The following is a 27988-nucleotide window of genomic DNA, read 5'->3' as shown; positions in this document are numbered from 1 at the left end:
GTCAAAGATAGAACATTTAACATTTTAATACATATTGCCAAAATTGTAGCCGGAGATTGTTCTAAGTTATACTACTATCAGTTGTGTGTGAAAAACGGGGCCTGATTTTTAATGATTATGTAGTGTTCTGTTGTATAGTTAGCTGTATTAGTTTAGGTAATTCTGACTGTTTACACTTTTCTAACATCATAAACAGTTACTGCAGTAAACATTCTTATGAATTCATTTCTGCATATTTGTCCTTTTATATCTTTAGAATTAGATTTCCTGGAAATAGAATTTCTGGATCAATTTTTAAGGATTTCATTGACTTGCCAAAATAGCTTAGACTCTTTTAAAGGCATCAAGCAGATTATGTTTTAGCTTGGAAGGGAACTAGCTGGTTATTATTGACTCTAACTAAACAGTCTGTTTGGCAGGAGATATATATATATAGTGGATCAAGCACTGGGCTGGGGTGGGAGTGGTGGGTCTGGTGATTCTCTGGCTTCTTATCCCAGAGTTCTGAGATCTACTCTTGAACCTGCTGCCAGCTTATGTGGCTTAGGACCAATTTCTTCCCCTGTCTGGGCCTCTCTTCCCTCTTGAGACTGCTTCTAAAATCCTTCCCTGCTCTTTATTTTTTCACTTATAAATGGAAGATTTGAAGTAATGTATTGGTAATCAAGGGACACAGGAAGTATTGGACTTGACCTAGAGCACTTCCTGATGGGTAACTGTGTCTCAGACAATCTAAAATTAGGACTTTGGTTTTTGTGTTAATTTATTTGTATCAATTTTAATGATTGTATCATCAGGCAAATTCAGCATATTTTAGTTTCATTTTTCTTCCCAAAGAGCTAAAGGCTTACACTGCTGCTGCTGCTGCTGAGTCGCTTCAGTCGTGTCCAACTCTGTGTGACCCCATAGACAGCAGCCCACCAGGCTCCCCCATCGCTGGGATGCTCCTGGCAAGAACACTGGAGTGGGTTGCCATTTCCTTCTCCAATGCATGAAAGTGAAAAGTGAAAGTGAAGTCGCTCAGTCGTGTCCGACTCTTCGCGACCCCATGGACTGCAGCCTACCAGGCTCCTCCGCCAATGGGATTTTCCAGGCAAGAGTGCTGGAGTGGGGTGCCATTGCCTTCTCCAAAAGGCTTACACTGGAGAACTTTTCATCCAGCATGTTTATCCAGTATAGCAGTTCTAATGGTAAAAAAAATTGATCCATATATAGGGAAAGAAATCTATAGAAGTGTAAAACCAACCAAGTAGAGAGTCCAAAGGAGCAAATATGTGCAGAATTAAACAGATGGGGTCAGGTGGAAAATGTCTCTCCCATGTTCCTGAGAGAGATGGCTTTAAACTGTGGACAGTAGCAATGGGTTTATAAATTGTCATGGAGTTATTTCATGGTTCATTTCCCTGCATAATGAAATACTTATTTCTTTTACTCAGTATGAGCTCTTATCTGCCATAATTTTGTGGATTTATTCAAGGGAAAGGTATTTTGACGTAAGTGATTTTCCTGTGGTGAGGTTGATAATTTGAACAGTTTTAGTTTAGCGACAATTCACCATTGACTTGGAAGGGACCTTATTTGCGAATCACAGAGGTCTGATGGGAGGGGTGTTCGTGGTCTTCGGAGTAAGCCACGCTTGGCTCTGAGACTTCCTAATGTCTTTGGGTTGGTTTTTCCTTCTCTACAATAAGAACTATAGTGTCTTCTTTTGAAGGGGGTTGTGAGGCAGAGATGATGTACAGCACATGGGTGCTTCATACAATTTACAGTTTTTTTGACTGATAGATGTTCAGGTATGTTTGCTCCATTCCTCATTTTTTCCCCATCAGAACAGTAGCTGTTTAATGAAGCAGCAGTAGTGAAAGAAAAACTTTTTGTTGTCTGACTTTTCATGCAGCTTTTGAATAAGTTATAGTGATGCAATGTAGACTCATATTTTTTTTTTTTCTTATGCATGCTCTGATCACCAGGTATCAAGGTTACATTGGTGCAGCCCTTGTTTTGGGGGGAGTAGATGTTACTGGACCTCACCTCTACAGCATCTATCCTCATGGATCAACTGATAAGTTGCCTTATGTCACCATGGGTGAGTGTAATGTTTCCCTGATGTTTCAGAATCCTCTTATTTACCAAAGTAGTCTCTAAAAGAGCTGGTTTATTTCCTGATAGAGGAGGCAGCACAATGTGCTTTGATTCCTTCTACAAATATCTGTTGATTTCCTCCTGGGGATTAGGCCTGTTTCATGTGCTTGAGATACAGCAGCGAACAAAATTTAGACTAAATGTCTTGCCTACAAGGAGTTTATATTTTAGGGGGAGTGGACAGACAGTAACAACAGCTTTATGTTAGAAAACAATAAATACTAGGAGGAAAAAACATAATGTAAGTGATATTATACCACGGTTATGCAAGATACTACCTTTGGGGGAAACTGAGTTAACGGTGTACAAAAACTTGGTTTATTATTTCTTACATCTGCCTGTGAATTGACAGTTATCTCAAAACAGAAAGTTAAAAAAAAAAATTAATGCAGTGTAAGGGGACTTGAGAATGTTGGGGTGGAAGCCAGATAATACTGTTAAACAGGAAGGTTACAGTAGGTTCGTGAAGAAGGTGAGGTTTGAGTGAAAGGGGCTCCCAGGCAGAAGGAAGGCTAGACTGGAGGCCTGCCTTGGGGGAACAGGCCTGGTACGTGCAGAGAGTTTTTAAGTGACAGAGTCTCTGTTTGCCATTTAATCTCTGAGGGATCCTGGACATTTAAGGTTCCTCTCTGAACCATGATTTCCTCACTCTGAAATGGTGTCAATAATACCCACCATATGTACAGGTTACGATGATTAAAAATAATGTATGTAAACCATCTGGCCCAGTGCCTGTTCTATAAATAGTAGCTACACTTTTTAGGTCAGCTTTGTACATTTGTATTTTAGCTCTAAATGCTAGATGAGTATTTGTTTTTTAATAACTTAAAAAAAAAAGTGATTAAATTACATTAGAAGAGTTGGGATTTTTGAATGTAACTCTCATGCTCAATTTCTGAGTGAAATTGCATGTATCTAATTTGAACAGGCCATGTGTAACCGGCGCTTTTCTAGATGTTGTTTAACCCTCACATTTTTTGTCTTGGTATCTTGGCTCTGCAGAGCCGGGGATAACTGCTGCCTTGAATAGTCTGAAAATTGTTAGTGTGAGACTTTGCTATTTCATTGCGTTTAATACTCAAGCCTCTTATAAGGTTTGTATACAACAGATGTTCCCTGTTTGTGAGAAGAATGATTTGCCCCAAGATACCATATGGAATAGTTATTTTAAAATGAAGATACAGTAATTTTAGAATTGTTTTGAATTCTTTGTTCCATTTTATTTGTTCTCTCCATCAAGATACTATTTTTATTTCTCCCCATCTGGTGCCTTTAAATGGTAGTAAAGGTGGAATAGTCTTTTCTATTAAGTAGTTTCATTTCTTCTTTTTTTAAGTAAAAGAATTTTCACACTTGCAAGAAGGTAACAAGAATGTACAATGAATAGTCATATATACCCTTTACTCATTTTTGTCACCTAACATTTTGCCACATTCTTGCTCGCTCTCTGCTGGATTTTTACTATTTGTGTGTGTGTGTGTGTTTGTGTGTGTGTGTGTAACCATTCAAGAGTAAATTGTGGACACTATAACCCTCTACCTCAAAATCCTTAAGAATGTTCCCTCACATCCCCTTGATGACATCATCAAAATCAGAAAATTTAACAATGATACAAGGCCTTTTCATTTTTACGATGGGAAAATTGAGTTGGTTTCTGTTGCTTTTGAACTGTAGTAATTTGTCTTATGAGCATCGTCCCAAACTTAGGAAAGGTTATTGAAAGTGAGTAAAGCAGATTTGTGTCTGCTCATTTCATTCCTGCAAGTCCACTTAGTGCTCTGTCCTGGCCAACAGTGATCTTGCTTCCCTCCAAGTCCAGTGTGAGTCCACGGTGATGGCCCCACACTTCTGCTTAGAAATCATTACTCTCCATAGTCGGGCTTTGCTTTCATGGAAGATTAAGAAGAGCAAGATACCAGTAACATCCGATTTTAGAGACCCAAGTATTGTTACTTTTAAGGTTTAGTTTGTTTGTTCCCATCTGTTCATTTATTTATCAACTATTTCTTGAGTGCCTTCTGTGTAACAGCACTGTAGCAGGCTTCACAGAGCAGTGGATGTCTGGATCCTTGCCCTCAACATACTCTCAGTGTAAGGGGGGAGATAGATGTATAAACTGACAAGGGCAGTAGGTACAAAGGCCAGTGGAGGCCCAAGGGGGAAACTGGAAGAGAAAGCTTCACTTCACTTGAGCTGAATCTTAAAAGAAGGATAAATTACTTTCACTCATTTATTAGAAATTAATTTAGCCTCTACTATGTGCTTGGGGGACTTCCCAGGTGGCGAAGTAGTTGAGAATCTGTCTGCCCTTGCAGGAGATGCAGCAGACATGGGTTTGGTCCCTGGGTCAGAAAGATCCCCTGGAGAGGGAAATGGCAAGCCGCTCCAGTATTCTTCTTGGGAAATCTCCTGGGCAGAGGAGCCTGGTGGGCTACAATCCTTGGGGTCTCTGAGAGTTGAATACGATTGAGCCACTGAGCATGCGTGTGCTAGGTACTGGGAATGTAGTGGTCAGGACAGCACTTATCCTCAGGGCTTATAGTCTTGTGTGTGAGACAGGAATTAGACAGTTAATCTAATACACATTAATAAATACACATTAATTGGAAAGAATGCGCTGTGCTAAGTGCCCTGGAGGAAAAGAACAATTATAAGGGAGAATTTCTAACAGGAAAGAGTATGTGGATAATGGGTGTTTCGAAAGTCCTTATTGGACAAGTGACAGGAAAACATTTTCAAATGAAAGTACTTTATGAACATGACAAACATTCAAGTGCAGGAAAATATGTCAAAAGATAAGTCCCTATTTCATAGTAACCAGTGTTAAGAGTTTACTGTGTTTTTTCTCAGGAAGTGTTTTATGATCCACCTTTATAGATCCCTATTATCTGTTATCTATCTGTGTATTCCTATTAAAAATACACTGCTGAAGTTATGCTGTAAATATTGTTCCATTCCCATTAACTTGTTTCAAAGAAAATTTTGTATCAGTGCCTATAGATCGATATCAAATCTATAATAACACTGTCCTAGAAATGTACTGTATGTCTGTACCAGGACTTAAGTGACCATCTGTCCTGTTGATGAGTGTGTGTCTTGGTGAGCTTGTATAAATACATCTGATAAATTCCTGGTAGTGGAGTTTCTGGATTAGGGTGGGCATGCATGTTGCTCAGAATTCTCTGTTGAAAGCATTAGAATCACTGGATGATTTAGGAAAGGAGGAATTTTTTTTTTTAAGGATAGTAGATGACTCACAGAATAGCTGGGAGGGCAAGACCTGGGTGTGGGGCTGAGAACAGTATCAGAAAGCATGCTGCCGCATGGGCCCGTTGCAGGCAAAGGTAGAATCTGCAGACAGCACTGCTGGCCTGGCTGGCGCAGGCCCGCTCTCTCCTCACTCTGCTGCCCCGGCTGCCTCATCCAGAGCTGAGGCTTCCTGCCATCTCACTCACGGTCAGAGAGTTCCTTCAGGAAAGGGTGGGTGCTAGATTGCTGATGGTGGGTAAAGTTCAGTCATCTGTTCTTAGAGTGGTGGGGTTCCCCAGACACAGGAAGTACAGCTTCTGGGCAGCCCCTAAAAGTGACAGGTGAGTGCATCTTACCTTTTGAGAGCTGTTGCCAAACTGCCCTCCAAAAAGATAGCACTAATTTATATTCCTGGAGAAGGCAATGGCACCCACTCCAGTACTCTCGCCTGGAAAATCCCATGGACAGAGGGGCCTGGTAGGCTGCAGTCCATGGGGTTGCTAAGAGTCAGACACGACTGAGCGACTTCACTTTCACTTTTCACTTTCATGCATTGGAGAAGGAAATGGCAACCCTCTCCAGTGTTCTTGCCTTGAGAATCCCAGGGACCGGGGAGCCTGGTGGGCTGCCGTCTCTGGGGTCGCACAGAGTCAGACACGACTGAAGCGACTTAGCAGCAGCAGCAGTAATTTATATTCCACCAGGAGAATGTGAGAATGCCCTTCTCTTATAAGTTCTCCTACTTTGGGTATTCTTGCCAGTCTGGTAGGTGAAAGATGGGAAAAAGTAGCTCTTAAACTGAGACCTGAATGGTAAGTAGGAATTAGCCAGGAATTTGCCACCCTGCTCCCTACCTGCAGAGAAAGATTTTTCAGGCCCTGCGGTTCATAAGGGACCAGTATGGTCAAAGGCCAGAGTTTAGCTGGATGGGTGAAGTGAGTGCAGTGGGTGAAGGGAGTGCTCCATGCTGGGGGCACAGCAGAAGCAAAGACAGGGAGGGATGAGGATGTCTGGGCTTTCAGGAGGGTGGAGGAGAGGCAAGGCTAGAGAGCTAGTCCGGAGAGTCCCATCGTACAGGCTGAGTTGTCTGTGTCGTGGACGTTCCCGTCTACTGTTTCAAGCAGGAGATGATAGGATAAGATTCGTTGTTGGGGCAGGCTGACAGCCTTAGGAAGGAGGATTGGCATGGGGAAGTCTGGAGGCTGAGAGTGAGGTAACATCTGGCTGGAAATGTTGAGAGAGTGGATGGGTCCAGGGATGACCACGGTTGTCCTGGAGACCGCTCAGAAACCAGCCACTTGGCCCCATTGCAGTCTCTGACCATCCTCTCCTGCGCTCCTCAGTGCCAGTTCCTTCCCAGCTCTTGACCTCAGTGCTCCTCCACTGGGGTCACCTCCATTCCAGTCCGGCTCTGGACCCTTTTTCCTGTTTCATTTCCTCTTCCTCCTCCCCTTGTACCTCAGGCGTTTGTGGCAACAGGCCCCGAGCCCTCCTGTGAGCTGCTCCTCCCCGCTGCTGCCGTGCTGCCTCCTTTCAGAAATGTCTTTTCTGAATGTTCATACTCCTCATCCAGGGCCTCACCCAGAAGCCTTTCCCTCGCGACTGCCCCAGGCTGTTAGCAAGTCCCTCTCCAGGCACTTGGTGTGAAACTTGATTCCAGGATTCAACTTTGTCCGTCCTCTGCTGTCCCAGCCCTTGTCCTTCCTGCCCCTGCAAGAGTCGGAGATCTCTGTCCGTAGAATCTGTCTTACTCCCAGAGTCTGTGATTCATGACTATTAGATGTTGAGTTAATGTTCTGATTGCCTAACTTGGTTGTGTATGTATGAATCCTAGTGTTAGAAGCCTTAACTGCTGTTTGTTGTTTGTGAACAGGTTATGGAGCCCCTGGGGGAGGGTTGGTTTAGATTGTGTTCCGTTTGTGTGGCCCCAGTTGGGCCGTAAGAGAACAGTACAAAGCATTGCATATATGATAGGTCTTTTCTTTTTTAGCTTTGTATTATTTTAGCTTAAAGCTTATTTGGAGGTGCCCTGTGCCAGTGTCGCTGGTGCTGTCGCATTATTTTCAGGTATAATTCCCTGCAAGGGATGCTGTCATTGTCTTCTTACTCATGAGAAACCTGAAACTTAGAGTCACTGGCCTGCCCGTCACCACCCTGCCTGGGAGCAGCAAAGCTGAGATTTGAACCCTTGTCCTTCAGCCCAGGCACACCTGAGCTTACCACAGCTGCTTTGATTTTTATCATCTTACAGATGTTACTTCATTAAGCTATTAAGCCTTGCTTCTGAATACTAAAAATATTTACACAAATCCCCAGGGGCATTTATTTGTTTGGCATATTTTTGACTGCCCTTTGTGAAGATTTTCTATCCTGCATATTAAAAGTAGTATTTACTGAAACAGCTTTATAGTATCAAAGGAAACTTTTCAGAATTATACACAATTCTACCACCCGAAGACAACATGAATTTTATGTTTTGTTTCTCTCTAATCCAAGTCCATTGTGAAGAGCAGCCTTTTATCAGAGAATGTGAAATAAAATAACAGTTCTTGTGCTGTCCTGGTTTTGTCTTTGTCATTCTCTTTGTTTCTTTCAGCCACTGTTCAGTTTTGAGCAGGGCTTGACGCCTCTTTCCCTGTGGTGGGAGCTGTGCTGGGCTGCCTTTCTTCCTGATGAAGGAGTTGTTCTGGCTTCCCGTGGAGGCGTTTGTTGTTTTCCTTTCTTCTCTCTTTTTTTTTTTGAGGGGATGGGGAGTTCGATATTGAGAGAGAACCCCAGAAATGCCAAAATGTGGTGGTTTTTGTCTTAATTCACGTGACTTACTTTGGGTGAGCTACAAAGCAGACCTCCAGCCACAGATGAAATAGAAGGCCCTCCTAACTGAAATGTGCGCACTGAGCGTTAACATTCCCTGGGTGACTGAGGCTTTCCCTAAGTGTGCTGTAAGTGAGAAAATGAGTATTTCATGTAAATTCTCATGTTTTAGTGAAATTACCGAGTTTTTTATTATGAAAATAAAAAGACAGCTTTGTAATGGATCTTTTTTTTTTTTTTTTCCTGAGTTATTTGACAGTAAGAGCTGGAAGCTACAAATTACCCATAAGACAGGGGTGTCTAAATTTTGTCTACCCATGGGCCTGTATTGGTGACTAGCCAGGTGCCTGAAGGCTACTTTTAATTTACATGGAACAGAAGACACCTGTCTCGTCTTGCGTGTCTCTTAACCTTCTGGCACACTTCCTTGAGCATCGGGTCCAGGAGCCTCCTCGCTGAGGGCTCGCCTTCCTGAGGGTTTGCTTAAGAGAAGAAGACATCAAACGCCTCATGGTGTGGCCCGCGGACAGCTTCTGTCCTAAAGCCTATCTTGTGAGGAGGATGCCGACTGTAATGATAGCTGAGTTCATCCGGTAGCTTGCCCGCTTGCGGTGCCGGCAACTGTGAGAGGTCCTTTACTGATAGAGGCTTTGCACTGCTCTGAGGTGGTTGCCATCATCCTTGTCTTATGAATGAGGATATTGAGGCTCAGAGAGGTGTGCCGAGGTCACACAGCCTGGAGGTGCGTGGTCTGGCTTGAGAACCCCGGGTCTCTGTGGCTTTTCCCCCTTGGCTTGGTTGTTGCTGAGTGGTGTGTGGCAAGTGGTTCAGGCCAAATGTGATTTGATCCATTCTCAAAAAAAGAAAAATGCACCCCTTAGGTTTCATTTAATTATTTTCTTCTTTAAGAACATAATTTGCGGGAGACTGCAGGTGATTGATTAGTGGAATTGTGGAAAGCTGGGCAAGTTTTTTTATTTTTCTTTATTAAGAAAGGGAAAAGGGTTTTGGTGTTCTTTTTTTTAAATAGACAAAATGTGGGTTCTTTTAATTCTCAGATTAATTAGCTTATTCTTTTAACTTGCCAGCTTTTCTTTATTAAACAAACTGAAGTAGTGTCAGGAGAAGCTTGGGGACCATCTTTTGCTATTAGTTTGGCAGTGCTCCTTGTAGCTGCATTGGCAGCGTATATAAAATTTTTATTTTGCCCACTTATTCACATAGAGAATTAATATGAATGAAATTTAAAGCACGACATTCCTGGAAATGAGGCCCTTGGACAATTTAAGAATACTAACTTAAGGAATAAACATTGATATGCACCATTAGGGAAGGCTTTGGGTCACTGCCAGGGCCGTCCAGGTAAAATTCTCTCTCCAGATGAACTGGCTATACAATTTCCTAATTACTGGAATGTACCTCTTAAGTCCCAGTTTACAGAGCCCCCTAGCAATTAAAAAGATTCGTGACAGAGTAAACATACCAGATGTCTCACCTTGTGGGCAAAGAAGAGTCTTAGAATTAAGTTGGAACTTAGGAACATCAGTAGGGAATTCAGACCTACCATTTTTCTCCATATTTTTACTCTAAAGTGCAACCTTCGCGCAGGCATTTTATTACCTCCACATGACTCAATTTGAAAAAATTTCCTGTGCTATGTATATCAGACCAGTGCACTACAAGATGGCAAATATTTCTTCCACATTAATTTTCAACTCTGAAATCAGATGTGAACTCTGATTTAGCACTGTATTTAGTTCAGTGGCCTGTGTAAAAGCCTTCTCAGAGGGCACATACTTGACCAGAGCTAGTCATCTAACCTCTCTGAACCTCAAACCCCTCATTTCTAAAAGAGAAGCTGACTGACTTTCTTTTACTTGATATCACTGGATCATTGGGACGCTGCAGTATCACATGTGTGAACACACTCTGTAAAGCACTACATGCTTTCCCCTGCACATGTGCTGTGGCATCATTTTTCATTTTTCAAGGTAGGGTGGGGTTGTGAAAAGAGCTGATCTTTGTAGTCAGACTGGGTTCAGATCCAAGTGCAACGTTGATTAGCTATTTGAGCATTGATTTCTCCTTCAGGAAAATGGAGGTTCTAAGGTCACATTTCCATGGGAAATGTGAGGATTAAGCAAGATACCACATGTAAAAATCTTTGTGTGTGGAACATCATTGGTGTTTGGTGCATGGTGTTTTGATAATTTTTGTGCTAACACATTCTCTGTGTGCAGTTCTGTGTACTAAGATTTTCCTGGCAGTTTTTCTTGCTTTGATTAAATAAGATGAATTTCAGAAGATTTAAAATGTGTGATGCATGGATTTTATGTCTTAAAGTTTATACCACTATGGGATGCCAGGAATTAAGTAACTGAGAACCAAAAGCCCATGAAAGTTGGATTATGCATCTTGATTTCCTGGTTGTTGCAAAGGTGGTACTAAGCCAATAGATGGTGCCGTTATGTTAGGAAATGAGAAAATATTTACTTCTACAATTCATCATGTTGTTTCAGGGAGTGTAACAGAGCCAGTCCTTGCTGGTTCTTCATCTGTTCTAATTAGTGTGGACTTAGTTCTTGATTCTGTGTAAAAAATATTAAATGTTTCTTTTTTTAGGTCAAGTAGTGAGGTATTGAATTAATATTAGGGTGCTCTTCCTCTTGTTTTTTCTACTCTTGACATTTTACCACGAAATCTTTTGTAGTTTGAATTTAGTCCTTAGTTTACAGCCAAAAAAAAGCCCTTGCCAGGAGTACATTTCAGAAGTTAAGTGCAGTGCGCACAGTTTTGAGTCCTTTGCTTTAAACCCTATTTCAGAGAGAGTGAAGTTAATTATTAATTAGTTCATCTTTACCTGCTCTTGTTTCAAAATTGGCCCTACTACAAAATGTACTCTCTTATTCTTGCTAATATAGCCTAGTGCTTGGTCATCTTTACTTCTTTATTGGACAGACCAAGAGGAAAGTCATTTTATATATCAGAAGACTTTTCATGTGGAGGTCATATAGCTAGGGATTTGCTGGCAACCAGATCTACCATTACTAGCTGTGTGGTTTTGGTTAGGTTCCTTTACCTCTGTGATCTTAATTTTTTGTTTGTTTTTCATCTATAAAATGGAGATAATACAGGTGAATAAAATGAAAAAATATGCAACAGTGCTTTTGCACATTTTCCCTAGTATATAGGATTTATTATTCACCCAAGGCTCTGTGGACAAGATAAACCTTTACTTACACTTAAGATTAAGTGTGTTTTTAAAAATTGTTAAACTCTGTGGTCCTTTGTCCTTGAGGGTTCTGAGGGACAGGGAAACTTGGGAAAAGCCTGCAAAGGGATTAACTTGCAATTTGGGAAGCTGTTTTGAAATGTGGACCGGCGTAAAGGTGCCTTTGAAGGCCTGTCAGCTCCGACTGCCTCAAGCTCCCATAGTGGGAGAGGGAAGTGTGCGCCCTGCGGTGCTGAGGGGCAACTTGATTCCTGGCGGGGCCTGATGAGCGTGAGAGCCTGATTAGGAAAGGCAGTATAATTTTAAGGTAGTTTTCATCCTCCATCTTATCCTTTCAGCATAGAGTTCGTTGACTCCTTTGAGTTTTCTGGCCTTAACACATTGTGGTATTTCATTGAAATACATTAATAAAACACAGCCTTCACTTTTTAGGCCTGAATGCCCCAAATGCTAGTCTTTTCTTAAGAATAAGTGTTTATAGCCTGTCAGGTCAGTGAGACATTGGCAGTTACAGTTATAAGAAAAATCCCTGTTCCCTTTAAGTGGTATTTAAAATGATCTACTTAGAATAAAATTTAACTCCTTTTTTACTACATTACATTTAGAAAAGGAACTGCATTTCTTGAGAAATTAGTTTCTGAGTGAAAATGTTGTTGGATGCTTTAAAATCTCTTTCCTAGCATATTAAATGCAGTATATATATTTTTTATTCATTGGGGATAAAAGATTGACTCTGACATTGAGGTACATTTGCTGATGAAAAGGAAGCATTCTTTCCCCTCACGAGGGGTTTAAATGTAATACTCAGTGCTTACTCAGGAGTGAAAACATCAAATTAAACTGTTTATGCTGACAAAGGACGATTCTGGATTTCCGCAACCCATGCAAGATTGTCTGATTGCTTGGCCTGCCTCTCCACGAAGCTTTTGGCCAAGGCTTATAATGAAATGCATGCATACAATTAAACCATTTCAAATCGGTGTCTGGGTTTTCCCAGGCCCTGAGAGGAGTTCCACTGCTCTCTAGTGGCTGAATGTGTTCCCCCAGCACCGTCATTGTTTTATTTTCACAAGTCAGCTCTTCACACTTGGTCGGTGTTGGCCTGCAGAGCAGGCACCAACACCAGGAGACCAGGCCTTGTAGACCAGAACAGGGTGAAAAATGATCCCAGTCCATGGGTCTGTGAAAGCCCCAAATTTTGTCCAGGATGAGCGGCCAATTGACTAACAATGAGCAGGTGTGAGTAAGCGCTCTGTCAGGGAGAGCTGACACTGATGGATGAGAACGTTCTCTGCCTTGCTCCTTTATTGCTGCATACATCTTACACCCTGGCAGGCCACAGTGGCAAACAGGTCCTTGGGTGCTTAAAATGGACTGCTTCTTACCAAAAGGAGCAGCTTTCTTCCTGAAAAGATCTGGTTAAATTGATTTGGGGGGAAAGCAGTAGAAATCCATTTCCTGCTCCTCTCAGAACTTCATGGGAAGAAATTTTAAGGACCTTCATTTCTATTAAAGCTGCCAACCCTGAGACTTGTTGAGTATGATTGTCTAAAAGAGCCCCTAGAGAATAGGAACCTTGTCCTAGAGTATTTGTAATAGCTCGCTCTTACTGAGCTTTTTACTGTGTGCCAGGCATCCTGTCTTACACGTGCCATTTCGTTCAGATCTCAGCCAGCCTATGAGGAAGACATGTTCTGTCATCCTCCCCTTTGTGTTGGGGAGGCAGCCAGGGCAGTAGGGCTGCTGTCTTGTCGTTTCTGGGGCATCATGCACCTTGTCTTGATGAGGTGGTGCCTCCTGGAGCAGTTTTGCAGCCCTGCAGGGCTTCGAGGGCCTCAATGAGGTGCTGGGGGAAAGCAGGGAGGAAGCGCAGAGCTGTGCACGTCCTGTGCATCTGTGTGTCCCGGAGCCTGCCACCCAGTGGGCACCTGGGATGGTTGGTTTGAGACAATGACTGGGGAGTTTCACCTTCTGAAAAGTGGATGGGCTAGAGCCACCAGTGAAAGTTGCTCAGTCGTGTCTGACTCTTTGCAACCCCATGGAATTCTCCAAGCCAGAATACTGGAGTGGGTAGCCTTTCCCTTCTCCAGGGGATCTTCCCAACCCAGGGATCTAACCCAGATCTCCTTCATTGCAGGTGGATTCTTTACCAGCTGAGCCACAAGGGAGAGCCACCAGACCTAGGTTTGAATCTTGGCTACCCTTGCTGACTTTAAATTAGCTGAGCCTCACTTTCCTTGTCTGTAAAGTGAGGAATTACCTGTACCACATGAGTTTAGAGTCAGGGACAGAAAAACCCTTGGTAATTATTTTCCCTTCCCCAATGTGAGAATTTATGAGCCTAGACATGATTAGAAAAAGCAGATTTCTACCTGATGACTTTTTGAGAGTTTGACTTGAGAGAGCAGCGGGTTTTAGAAAATTATTTGTCTTGTATAGTTTCTTCAGCATGTCTAATAAAATAGATTCTACAATTGCTGGGTTTAATTTCGTACTTTTAGTTAACCCTGACATGTTTAAAAGTATAATCTCATGTTTTTTTTTTTAATCCCACTGTCCTTAAGCCATATTAGTGTGGATGTTTTTTAAATATATAGAACAGGTAAAAGCAGTATCTCAGTAGAATTTTCTCGATGCATTTTGAGTTTTCTCCTGAGATGGATTGTTCTCTTAGAAACAGGTTCAAATTGAACTACTAAAGTAATGCTGATAAACTAAGATCAGAAACACCCTTAGAGGGTTTACAAAATGGAGAGTAACTTCACTGTTTTATTTAATTTTTTTGAATGGGGCTATTTAAAAATAAATACTTTGGTACTTGAGTAGTATTGGTAAATAGTGAATGGCATCTGTTTAATCATTTAAAACATTTAACTAAGATCCCAGTCTCATTTGAATTTCCAAGCAAAACACAAATTAACTGTATCCAGATGTGTGTTAATTGTTCTGCTGAAATCTAAGCAAAAAGTTAGAAAGCATGATTTTGGGGCTAAGGGAGTTAAGAAAACTAGAGCTGTTTTCATGCTTGCTTGCTAATCTTAATTTCAGGCATTTGGGTTTGCAGTCTGAGAGACAGCATGATGAACAGAAGCCGTGTTGGACACTTTAGATTCAGACAATTGGGCTCATGTTCCCAGATTTGCTAATCGTCTGCTGTGTGATCTGGGCAAGTTCCTTGTCTCCAGGATTCAGTTTTCCTTTCTGCGAAACGGGGCTGGGCTTACCTGCCATGTCTGAGGAGCATAAAAAACTCTTGCGACTGTGCTTTAAAGCTTAATAAACACCAGGTCCACTGTGTCTGTTGGGGTCTGTTTAGTAAGTTGGTTGTCACATGGCAGACTTCTGGATAAGTGAGATCTGGCTTGGTGCTGGTATCCTCAGAGGACTTCATTGTTAAGATGATTTTACCTCTTTTTAAAAGATGTTGGTGCCTATCCTGAGGAAGCCCTCCTAAGGACAGGTAGAGAGACATCGTGTATTTATCCATCTGTGACAGTTGATTGCTGTTGTTCATTGGGACTGTTGATTTCTGCGTGGGTTGACCTGCAGGCCCCTCTCTGCAGATTTCAGGACCAAGCTGCCTGCTGCTGCTGCTACTACACAGCACGACTGTGACAGCTGGCAAGGTCTTGGTCTTCTGGGATGTCTTTTTTCATCCCTTCATGATGTCGAATTCTTCAAGTGTGTATCTTAAAAAATTGTAAGTAATACATTGTCATTGAAGGAAAATAAGAAAACACAAGTAAGCAAAAAGAATACAGCGCAACTCAGAAATAAACATAATTTTAAAAACTTTTCTTCCACGTGTGTATAATATGTATTGTATAAGCATATCTGTTAATTTTGCTTCAGAACATGTTTTTCCCTCAGTAATATTGTATTATGGACATTGCCAAAAATTATTGTTGTGTTTAATCACCATTTATATGAATTTGTTTGTTTTCCCTATCTCATGATTGTTGGTGCTGGACCTTTACATTTACCTCCAGTCTTTGTTGTTATTTTTTTTGTTTTTTATCGTCTAAACTGTGATCAAAGTGTCATTTGGGTTGTTACTATTTATTTCTTTTGGATTTATCTCTAGCAGTAGAATTGCTGGTTTGGTGGGTACCTGTAGCTCTGTGCTTTCTGATTGATGCTTCTAAATTGTGGGTTAAAAAAGTTCCATTTGTTCTTCTACAAGAATATATTAGATTGCCCTTTCTACTACATCATTGTCAGCACTGGGTATTATTCTTTCTAATGTTTGCTAATCTAGAAGTCAAAAAAAAGGCTATTTAGTTTCTATTTGTATTTATTTCTTTGATGACTAGTGAACTTGAGCAGTGTCTCTAAATGTGTATAGACCTCTTGTTTTCTTCTTTGTAAACTGCTGTGTCATTTGCTTTGTTGGTGTATTGAGAGTATTTATCTGTGAAGTCTTTAATGCCCTATGTGTCCCACATATCTCTGAGTTTCAGGACTCACATTTTACATTGTTTACAGATGCTAGTCTTTTTTAAAGCCAGTGGCCTAAATGTTATTAATAAGACAGATACTTCATTTTGAAAGAATGGCTGGAGATGTGACCCTTGTGGCATTTGCGCCTGAGCCCCCTTTTCCTGGAGGTCTGCGTCTGGGTGCCCCATGGAGTCATCCTGAATGTCTGTGGGTGAGTCAGGCCCTGCAGAGGTGGGGAGCAGACTGTGCTTTCCAGGGCGTCTCTTGAATCCTTCTGATGAACACCAAACCTGGACAGCCAGGGTAAGGCAGTGCACACCCAGGTGGCCGCAGTGGATGTGGCAGTGCAGAGCCGTCTTGTCCCCCATGGACGATAGGGTGGCGTTGTGTACCCTGACCTCCATCCCGGTCTCTCCCTACGGCTGGCTGCCAACTGGTTTGGGAGGTGGTGGTTGAGCAGGTGGGTGGGTGTGGATGACACGGAAGAGCTTGGGAAAGGACAGTGGATGCAGAGGTAAGTCAGTAACTAGGTGGCCATCTCAGCATTGTGCACACCCTCTCTAAATGCCAGTCCCTGACTTGTACCTGGTTTTTCTGATTTTTTAAAGAGCTCTGTTCTGGAAGCAACACTGGCCACTCAGTAACTGTGGGTGGGCTGACAAAGGCAGACTTGGTGGAGGTTGCTAAGGAGCAGCTACCTGGAAACTACTGAGGAGACAGAGCTCTGGTGGAAGAAGGCAGAAATCCAGGGAGGGCATTTCTCTCCTGAGAATATCACAGAGCTCAGACCTGACTGGGATGTATAATAGGACATGGTTTTGTGGGTTTAAAGCACTTTTTCCCTTTTGAAAATTGACTTGCTTTACATTTGATTTTGTCTTATATTCGTTTTGGTATGGTAAATTAGGTAACAAATGTTCCGTTTCACTTTATCAAGACATTTACTGCTGTAGTCACTCTTTCAGGGCCCACTATTTCCCCAGCTCCTCCATTTGAACAGTTGTACTGAAATCAGCCCAGTCTAATTCAGCAATTTTTTTTTCTTTAGTGCTGACTGTGTGCCAGGGACTGCTAGGTCTGGGGGATGCAGCTGAGAAGGGATGGACAAGTTGGCAGAGATGAAAGTGATCCACTCTTCTTAAGATGTGGTGTGGTGCTTAAGAAAGGCTTCTGGGAAAAAGTCATCTCTCAGCTGAGGTTGGACGGGTGTCTCCGAGTTCTGTGGCTTGTGAGGGGCAGAGGGAGAAGCATGTGTCAAACGTAGACTTGAAGTGGTCTGGACATTTAAGAAATTATTGTCAGCTTAGTGTTGGTGGGGTGTCAAGTGTGTGTGGATAATTGGGGAGGTGGGGGTGTCCGAGGGAGCCAGAGACCTGGTCATGGAAGGTCACGCGTGTCTGCTTTGAGCTGTATTGTGGCCTGTAGAACTTTCTGTTTGAGAGAATGACATGGGGGTCGCACCTGAGACAGAAATCCTGGCCTGTGCCTGTTAGTCCTGTAATCCTATACAGGAAGCCTTATTCCTTCACTGGGTTGTTATGAGGATGACAAAATGATAGCATCGGATGTGTGGCCCTTGGTGGGTGCTCAGGCAGAAGGCTCTTGTTTCCTGTCCTTGGCTGCCTCCTCTCGCCTGTTAGAGGAGTTGAGGGCAGGCCTCTCGTGCCTTGCTCCTAGACCCCTTCCTGCATTTGTGGACAGCATAGGCCCTCTGACATCGGTTTCCTTCACCTGACAATGCCTGCTGTCTAAAGCAGCGGCCCCTGTGCCTGGCCCACTGCTCCCTGGCTTTTCTGTTTGTTTATTCCTTGATGGGAAACCAGGCCGTTCTGACTAATTGTCTAAGGTGGCCTTGCTTTTGGAGTAAAAAAATGAGAGGATTTTTATTTCCGAGGGATTTTTGCCTTGATTTTGGGTATGAGAGTAAGAGGTTAGTAGGTTTGATGCTGAAATAATTGGAATGTCTACAGACGTTATAATGATTTATAGGAAAAATGGGATAAAATATTTAAACATTTTGTGAGTCAGATGGCTGCCTTATTAACATGAAATTTGTCTTGATGGTTTATTGTATATAGTTTTAAGTGGCATTGAAATAAAATCTGGAAAACTTGAATGAAATTATATTTAAAAAGACAAGTCTCACTGAGTTTACCATCTTTTTTCTTTTTAATGGCTGGCTCCTTCCAGTTCCTTCCCCTGGATGCATTGCCTTGAAATTGTATGAGGATTTGCATGTTGTTCTCTTGCCGTTTTGTGTGATTGCAGTCGTATTTGAAACTCTTGTCTTCCTTCTTCTGCATAGCAGACGCACAGAGCTTCCCAGAGACCTGCTGGCCACGCCAGTGCGCTGCATCTCCTGACACTTCTGTGTATTTCTGAAAAGGGGGCGCCAAAGTCCTCCTTTCCTAAAATGCTAGGAGCAGGAGCTAATTTGCAAGTGATTTAGAAATTGTTTTTAGTGTTGAATTTCCCTTTCTTTTCAGATACATTTGGAGTCTGCTTATCTTTGATCGCAGAGGAAACAGCATCAGGCAGTTTATCAGGCTCTTGTTTTCCTGAAAACGTCTCAACTCTGTGCACACGTGTGTGACACGTGTGTGTGTGTGTGTGTGTGTGTGTTGGGGAGTGTGTGTGTTGGGAGTATGCTATAAGTGGAGAAGCAGAGGTACAGCACAATAAGGGTCCCTGTGTCCCTTCTGTGTGTGCCTCTCCTACACCTTCCAGCTCTGAACATCATGGTCAGATGAGAACGTGAGAAGTATCCACTCCATTGATAGACTTTCTTTTCTGCGAGTTTAGGTTTAGCATGCACTTTCACTTAGAGAGAGTTTGTCTTCAGTACTGTTTCTCATGGGAAAAAAAAGCTTTTGATAAAGGAAGAATTACTATATTGGGAGGGAAATATTTTTCATGTCTTAAAATTTTAGGTGAAGCTAAGCAGAAGGAAATATATGTGCTCAGGAAAAGTAAGAGTAAAATTAATTTACTGTGAAACTGTCAAAGAGAGGGTGGCCCAGGAGAAAATACAGAGCTTGTAGTCTTTAGGGAAAGATGCCTTTAAGGTCAGTTGAGTTTTTCCTTTTACAGTAACTGATTACAGTTTTCCACAAATGTGTTAGTTCTTAGTAAACAGCCATCTTTCCCCTGTCTTTTTCCAGCATGTATTTCTGGCCTCTGGTGCGTGTATCCTTGGGCTCTTTGCAGAGATATTCTTGGACCAGGCTGGGAAAGAAGTATTTTTTTCCCTGTGGTTTCCTTATTTGCAGTTTTCTTATTTCTTCGTGATAGTTGTCCTTTGTTTTCCACACGAAACCAGCTTGTTTTTTACTGTGGAGTTCGAGATTGGTTCTCACTCATGCCTTGAAACAGAAACTTAGGTTACTTTTCCCCCCTGATCCTTGAAACTCAGAGTAAATGTGTACGTCTTAAAGCACTGGTGGACTTTGACTCTGTTTTCCAGGTTTTCCAGGACACATATACTATGAAATTCCAAGGCTGGATTTTGGTAAATTTGGGTAGATATATCTAGTTTTATTTGGGCACACTAGTTTTATATCTGTTAAATTTCTGTTTCCTTTCCAAAGGGCTTTTAATATCTCTTCAGGTTCCTTTTTTTTTTCTTTAAAAGAGGAGAAAAAAATTGTGAGAGGGGAAATGGGGTTGCCTTTTGCTCCCAAAGCCTAAATGAATAGTCATTGCCTGTAATGCCGTCTACACTCGTCGCTTCCCACTGCTTCAGATGTGATGTATCCGGTGCTGTGAAGGTAATGATCCTCAACCGCAGCAATATTCCCTAACAGGAGCATCTGTCATATTCATCGGGATTACCATGTTCATTGATTTGTGTCTGTAAATCTGCTGTTTCTACCCTTTAAATTTGATCTATAATTGGACCTCCTTAAATGGTTCAGATAAGCTAGTCTGTATTTTCTCAATGCAGCAATGCTGTCAGCTTCTCCTTTTTCATTATACATTCAGCAGACTTGATAAAATCAGCAGGACACCTCATTTGAAACTGTTTAATCGCTGCCTTTTTCCTTTGCTAAACCATTGAGGTGGTCAAGCGGTGTACACAAATCATTTTAAATAGAAAATATGGTTTTCTCTGTGACCCAGCTAAATAGATAGTGTTATGCAAAACAAGTTAAAAAGTAATAAATGCCAAAAAAATCTTCTAATTGGAGTAAAAAATTGTGGGCAACTCTATCCTCTCTCCAAAAGTAGAGTATCCTGAAATATTGCCAGAACCCTGTAAAGACAAGATGATGGTTTTCTAAAGATTCTCTGGTTTCTGAACAAAGCAAGTTTAAATTTTCCAGTGGTGCTGAGCTGCCTTTTGCATCCCTTCAAAGGGAGCCCATCCTTATTTGTAATGCCTTTACATCCTGCTTTTGTAGGGAGAAATTTGCTATCTGTTAATATCTATGCAGCATAACCTTTCAGCCATTTGCTATTGTGATAATAAATTTTTGTTTCTTTGTCTGTCATTTTGTCTACTCAGCTGTTACTCTTCAAAGTACAAACTAAAAATAATAGCTCTAAATAAATGCCACATAATAAAGTGTTTTACAGATGTAGCTGGAATAACCTAGTGGCTGCAACGTGCAGTCCTATTACTATTGCTGGTGCTGAGTTTCTTCCCTGTGTGTCAGGGTGACTCTACCAGGGCCAGCTCATTAAAACAATCTCTTCTTTCTAACTGGCTTGGTATTTAGCGCTATACCCAGCAGCCTGCCAAGGCACAGTTGTGAAGCAGAGAGTCGCAGCACAGGATATATGAAATTAAGTGGCATTCACTTTTTTGAACAAATACAAATTATCCATAACTTCATTTTCTTGCTTCAGGACTTCACTGTGAATAATTTACAGTTACTCCTATGAGTAGGTTAGAAGTGGGGTCAGTTGCAGGTTCACCTGAGATAGTGGTGAGTGAGACCCCAGGCTTCTGAAGAGCAGTGTTTGCCTGAGTTTTGTGGCCCTGTCATATTACTGTTTATACTGTGCTTGAATGTGACATTGGGTGTGTGTTGCCATTTTCGCTGCCCCACAGTAAACTTGAGAGGGAGAAGCTGAGAGTTGTAAATATGCTAAGTAAACATGCATCTTCTCTTCCCTATAGGTTCGGGCTCCTTGGCAGCGATGGCCGTGTTTGAAGATAAATTCAGGCCAGACATGGAGGTATGTAAGTCCCTACAGTTCTTTTCTCTTTCAGATGATCTTTCTCGTATGTTGGACATTTGCGAATTGATCACTGATTCCTCCAAAGTTTGAAGAGCTGCTGTTAGTTGGAATGCTCTTTGGCACAGGTAGTGTGTTTGCTGGGAAGACTGGTTACTCGGGAAAGCTTCACTTTGGAGTGGCCCTGCCGGGCCCTCCCTCAGCCTTGGGGAGGCTGCACTGTTGAGTTTTGCCCCTGGACTTCGGGCTGTCTGGGCGTCTTCTTGACTGTAAATGTGTGACAGTGTAAGATGTGTTCTTATGCACTATCACAGTGTCTCAAAACAACAGGTTTTCTCACCAAGAATAGAGTAACTGTGTATGTCTGTACATCCTGTCACACACACCTGGCCTGAAAATGAGGGCAGTTTGAAAAACCCCTTAGAGTGTTCTGCATCTGGCAGAGGATGGGGACAGTACCCTGTATGTAGGGTCTATTCTCAGAGCATGGTGTGTCTCATGTCTCACATATAAAGAGATCCTTTTATTTTCTTGGGTAATGGGGAGGGTGGTATCTTCTGAATGACATTCCACCTGTGCCTGCTTTAATGGTAGATGTACCCCCCACTCAGCAGACCCCCAAGATCTCCAGGAACAAGCGGTCTTTCACTGTCAGTTTTGAGGCGGTGTTCCACGTGCTTGGTTACTTTGTGGTCCCACATTACTCCTCTGCAGTGCTTTATCCTCTCTGCTGAACCAGCTCGCAGCCACGTTATGTTCTGAAGGCAACCCTCATTATCTGCCCTTGTTTTTTTGATAGCAGTTAAATTTTTTCATGGAGAGTATCAACTTGTTTTCAACAATTATTAGGCTGTTTTATGAGTGGTTTACCCTGTTTCTTAATGTGTAGGTTTCTGCTGTTCCTGCTTTTGCAGTAGTTTTGTGTAGACAACAGAGGGTGTTTCTGGGAATTACTTTTTGACACTGCTTTTTGCCTAATCATCTTTGGAGAAGATTGCATGTTTAAAAAATTTTGTCCTTCTGTAGAGCTCATTGTCAGCAGTCTCGAGTGTCCTTGGAGCCCTCATCTCAGGTTTGGGCCATGTGCCAGGAGAGCGGAGGATGTAGGGCCGTGGATGCTGCCCAGCCAGGACAGGGTCTCCTGCCAGAAGCCACTAACCAAACCCTTGGTGTGTTGAGGAGAGCACACATAAGTGACGTGGTCACTAATGGCTGCTTTTCTTTCCTTCCTTGGATATCTGCAGGAATTAAAGCATGTGATTAAAGATAGAATTCAGCTAGGTATTTTGTTCTAGAAACAATAGTCTTGCTCCAATTAAGAATAGTAAAAAGGTCTAGGTATCAACTCCAAATGAGATTAGAATTCCTTTCTCATTTCTCAATGTGAACATTTATTCCCATATCAGCATTATTTTCTGTTTGGGGTTCTTAAGTATAGAGGAAAAATAAGGTATACTCGGTCACTTAAAAAGAAAAAATGATCTCCTAGGCTTCAGACTAAAGGAGAGGAATTCCTAAGTCTCCACAAATCCGTTAGAATTAGCACAGGTACAGGGAGAAAGTCTCTGATGATTTTCATTTAGAAAGTCACCTCAGTAATGTCAAGCCCTCCTTTAAACCACATTAATCTTTTCAAATGTTCTTGAAAGCTGTGTCTTTTTCCAATTGATTGGGACTTCCATATGTTAAAGAAAAATGAGAATTGCAGAAAAAGTTGAAAGCATGAAGTATATTAAAAGTGACTTTAACACTCTGCTAAAGTAATTTTATATCATTTATTTAGAGTTTGGAGTTGAAGTGATTCAAAGGCCATGAATATAATATTTCTGTGAAGGGAAATGTGAATCATCCCTTCAATAAAATTTCTGATATTATCAATCTGAAGAGTGTTTCTTAAATCAATTTTATCTGTAGTTCAGACCACTTCTGTATTAGCTGTGAGACTTTGAAACAGGTTGACCAAGTTCCCATTTCATATTGTTAATTAAATTTACTATTTCAAGTGAGTGGTTTTTATTCTGTGAAGTTGTTGGAACTTGACACAGACCAACAGTCAACAAAAACCACTTTTATTAAGGAGAAGGTAGTAATGCCTGCTTCTCCAGTGAAGTGAATTTAAAAGTAAATAGAAAGCAGAGACAATAATGTACTTTACAAATCTAAAAGGATGTTAATAGAAACTGAAATTATTGTGAAGACCGAGCAACTAACTCTGGTCACTCTGCTTTCTTTTGGTGAAGATTAAGTAATGTGGTTTCATTGGAAGCTGAGAATGCTTACAAAGGTTGAGAGGACCCTGTTTTAGTGACTTTGTTGTGAAAGAGAGCTCGGCCAGGGTGTCATTCCTGGCTCTGTACTTGCATAGAACTCGTGGAAACGTTTGGTTTCAAATTTCCAAACTTTTTATTTTCCTTCTTTCCAGGGAGGCTTTCTTTCTGTGGCAAGAAGCCCTCCATAACTTTTCTTTCTTGCCTATTTTGAGACTACAGGATTGGATGACTAAGTCTGCTTATTTCCCTTCAGTAGGGGAAAGGATTCTGGACGTGTCTCAAACAGAAACCCAGGAGAGTGTTTCTGCCTCTCAAGTCTTGCATGGATTGCCAGGACAGTAACTGCAGTTCACTTCATAGAGAATTGCATTGGGAGGGGTCAGTTTTAGGCTATCATAATAACCAGTTGTTTGCCAAACAGTGATTTTTAGGCCAAACTCGTGAAACAAACTCTTGGCTTTATTGTTAAATTAGAAAAAGCCCATAGTCTTTTTTTTTTTTTTTTTTTTTTTTTAATTTAAACTACAGACCTGTGCCTTAGACAGTGCTGGATCTAGACTATAGTATTTATGGACTGGTAGTTCCTCTTTCCTTAACAACTTTTAATATTTTCTCATTGTCTTCAGCTGCACGGTCTGGTACGGTAGCCACCAACCACACGAGTCTGTTGAACACTTGAGGGTAGCTCGTCTGGACTAAGAGGTGCTGCAAGTAGAAAACACATCCCAGATTTCAGAGACTTGGAACAAAAAATTTTAAAATATATCTTGTTAATAATATGGTTACATGTTGAAACCATACTATTTTAAGTATATTGGGTTAAGTAAAAATATCATTTTTTTTCACCTATTTTTACTTTTTTAAATGTAGCTACTAGAAAATTTTAAACTACATATATAATTCACATATTTTCATTGTACAGGGCTGGTCTTGAACTTGTCATTTGCACATTGCATTTAAGAGTTCTGCCATGTCTGGGTGCCACCTGTACTGTTAACTTCTCGAAAATTTTCTTTTTCATCAGCTCACTGTTCTATAAATTGAGTTATCATTTACACATAAGAAAACGCACAGAGATAAAGTATGCAGTACGATAGATGTTGGCGTTTGTAATTACTCAAGTAACCATCAGTCAGATCAAGACAGAGCATTTTTTCCTTCACTGCAGAAGTGCTCCTTTCCTGTCAGTTCCCTTTCCTCACTTCCCTCCAGCCACTCTAGTTCACCTTTTTAATTTAAATTTATTTTTAAAATACAGTTTATATCCATGAAATCCTGGGTTTGATGTGCTGGTTATTTTTCCCCCCAAGACACATGAAAATGAGTGCATACTATTAATATAAATAAAAAATGTATTCACGTATCACCATCATGAGTAAGCCCAGGGGTATGAATATTAAACTTGAGGAAACACAGGTCTGCGTTCCTGCTCCACTTCAGCCCTTCTCGTCTGCTTGCTCAGCTTTGAATACAGCGTGGACTTGCTTGCGGACGAATCCTCGCGGCTTGTCTGCCAGCCGTGCTCGCACCTGTTTCCTCACTTGTTTGTGTTCCTGGGCTGCATGGTACACACCCGTCCCATTTTTTATGGCTGTTTTCAGGGCCATCTCCCCTACTGACTGACAGAGGGAGACCCTTGAGGGCAGGGTCATTAAATCATCTCTCTTCTTCAGCTCCTAATGTTCAGTACACGTTTGTAGAGTCGAGACAGGATAACCTGGAGCTAAGGCAAAGTCTGAGTCATCAGAAACCACCTGGAAAATGGAGGGGACTTTTTCTTCTTCCCATCTGAAAAGTGCTGAACCTGTGTGTGTGTGTGTGTGTGTGTGTGTGTTTTGAGATAACAGAAGAAGATAACTAGTATATTTTTTAAGTAACACATAGTATTGAGGGCAGAGTCATCAAAGCAGACACCCTGTTAAGTACACAGGCGAGGTGAAGATGGGGCAAAGGGCAGATGCTCATTGGGAAATTCCAGGCCCAAAACCAGAACAGTGAAGCCCAGCTGAGATTCATAAATGCCTAGGATGGCCTCTGCTGTTTGAAGTGTCTGAACCAATGACTTTTCACGGGCAAAAGCCCTAACTCAAGGTTTTAGAGAAACTTCTGGTAACTGTGCATTTAAGGCCCACGAAAAACCTTTTAAGATTCTTGTCCAATTGTGGCCCTGACACTGCCTCTCCTGGTCTTGGGATGCTCGTCTTCTTGGTTTTCTCCTTGCTGTTAGCCTGGAAGTTCTCTTAGGGCAGGAGCTGTTCTTACTGTTGCTGTTTCCTCACGCTTAGTATGGTAACTGATGTGTAGTAGGTAGTCTGCCAGTATTTGTCGAATGAGTGGGTAAAAAGGCATCAGAAGCAACTTTACTTAGGTGGTCCCAGATTTACCTTCCTTTGAAGCAATTTGATAACTTCACCTTCAGTGTTACCAGACTGATAAAAATGAAGGCATTAAAAAATTATATTACTGCTGGTAAATCTCATGCTTTGTTTTTACCAGCAAAGCTGCTTATTCAGACATAGTACCTATGTATTAGCAGAGAAGTGGGTCGGTTGTATTATTTTTTTTAGGTGATGATGCATTCCGTGGAGCCATTGCCATAGGGTTTTTTTTTTCCATATTGTTAAGGCTGGCATAAGAACTGAGCCCCTTATCCTGGTTATTATCCACAGGCTGGCTAGACAGGAAATTAGTGATAAACACTGGCCTTCTGAGTCCACTTGCCAGTTAAGTGTAAGGAATTTGATCACTGTACCTGGAAATATGAAGTTGGCTTCTTGTGAATCTGTATCTTGAAAATTGCTGAAATAAAAAATTGTATTTTAGGGTGGGGAAAGAATTAAGGAAATGAATCTGATAACTTAGGTTCATTTTCCTTCCATCCTGTTTCTTTGTAAGAAGGGATGTTTTCATTTGGCCCAGTGAGAAATTTAAACTCTTGAAGATTATAATTCATTAAAATGGGTAGAAGATGAATATTTAGTCTGTCAAGATCAATACTGTCCCCTCTTTGCGCTCATTGTCAGAAAGCGAGCGAGGGCCGCTGAAGGGTAGTGATGGTGCGGCAGGACCCTCACATCACAGGGAGGCGGTTCAAAGGCAAACTGTCCTGCACCCTCTGGTACCGACTTGCAAATTAGCATCTGGAATCTAATTAAACAAGCTTAATGAAAGTAGCAGCTGAATGCTGCTGGAAAAGACAATCAGCTTTTTTCCCCCTCTCTGATACATATTCTGTACTATTGAAGTTGGTCACCAAACACATCATGTGAGCACAGTTAAAAAAATTAGCATTTATTTGAAGAATAGAAACTGTTTTTCATTCTGTTATGCATTTGGCATGCTCCGGCGTCCCATGAGAGCCGTGCCACAGCAGATAGTGCACAATATTTATAAATCCGTGACAGGCAATAATAGCAACTTGAAAAATTCTTTTGCTAGAATCTCAAGTTGAGAGCTGCCAAAAGCTGAGAGGATCAGATCTGCAGTGGCAGCTGCTGTGCCCTACAGTTAGAATTCTAGACTTTGAAGATGCTCAACTTAAAGAAATGAAGACTGCAGGCTTAGCCAATTTTTGCAGGTTTCTAGAGCTCTGGCTCTCTGCCTTTTGAAGATGAGTTGCTGAAGCTTCTACCACTGCCTGAGGCGTGCTAACACCAGCAGGATCTTTTTTTTTTTTTCCTTCAGTCTTAGTGTGTCTTCAGTTTTAAGTAGCACATGCTTAGTCAGTGCCAACTGTGATGGTGCTTTCTCTGGTCGCAATACCGAGGGATAAGCTCTTACCCTGTACCCTTCAGAGGGAGGCTGCGAAGATAGATGGTGACGTATACAAGTGCCACTTCAGCCGTCTGATTTACGGAGTCATATTTCATCACTCAGCAAGCGCTGGCCTCTGGAGAAGCCCTTATAGATTGCTAAAGATGTGGGCTGCTGTCGCCCTAAAGGCTTGTGGTTACCTCACAAACGTGATGCCAAACACCTAGCTATGGAGGAAACAGAATTAATCTGTCATTGCAGGCAGCTATAGATCCACTTTAATGAAAGAGTTGATACCAATATGGTATTCTGATAGCAAATTATAGAAGTAAATGCTTTTTTTGTGTGTTTAAGTCTAATAGTAGAAAGACACCGAAGTTTCGGATTTATTTGTATTTTGCAGATGGACAGTGATGTAAGAGAGCTGCATTATTTTGATTAAAAAAAAAAAATCTGTTCAGTTTGACACATAGACTGGTCCTGAAGGGAAACACAGAGCATGAGTTCAGTGTGGTCACATGGAAGGGGTCATGGGAGCTTAGGAGCTGGAGAGTTGGGCTGTGAGTGTTTCCACTGTACTTACCGCATGACTCTGGGCAAGCCACGGCCGGCACGCTTCATCCAGAGGTTGGGGACCCAGAGACCTGCCTGTGGGTTGCTGTCAGGATTAGGTGTGGTCTGTAAAACACTTCAGATGATGGCTCACACAAAATTGGCTCTGAAATATGGCAGCTGCTTCTGTTTTTTCTTTTTTTTTTTTTAGTAATTCAGTAGTAGGATACAAACATCACATAGCAACGACTAACATGATTATTTGTACTCGAGTCAGGCTTGATGATTTATAACATGGTGTAGATAGATTTGATTCTTCTTTTTCATCTGAAAGCTTAAAATCGGAGCCAGGCCT

At 41.7% G+C, this 27988-nt stretch overlaps 1 protein-coding gene across 2 annotated transcripts in view; it reads left to right on the top strand.

Moving 5' to 3' along the window:
- The window catches only part of PSMB7 (proteasome 20S subunit beta 7), a 116695-nt gene that overhangs the window by 66046 nt on the left and 22661 nt on the right, over positions 1 to 27988 (top strand). For both annotated transcript variants that reach the window (XM_055541107.1, XM_055541105.1), the window contains exons 6-7: positions 1971 to 2086; positions 21000 to 21058. In XM_055541107.1, the coding sequence (XP_055397082.1) occupies positions 1971 to 2086; positions 21000 to 21058 (175 nt within the window). The remainder of the gene's footprint in view (positions 1 to 1970; positions 2087 to 20999; positions 21059 to 27988) is intronic.

This window comes from Bubalus kerabau, chromosome 11, assembly GCF_029407905.1.
Source record: "Bubalus kerabau isolate K-KA32 ecotype Philippines breed swamp buffalo chromosome 11, PCC_UOA_SB_1v2, whole genome shotgun sequence".
NCBI classification, from domain to species: domain Eukaryota; kingdom Metazoa; phylum Chordata; class Mammalia; order Artiodactyla; family Bovidae; genus Bubalus; species Bubalus kerabau.
The sequence above is the reverse complement of the archived record's forward strand: the minus strand, read 5'-3'. Positions and strand labels throughout refer to the sequence as shown.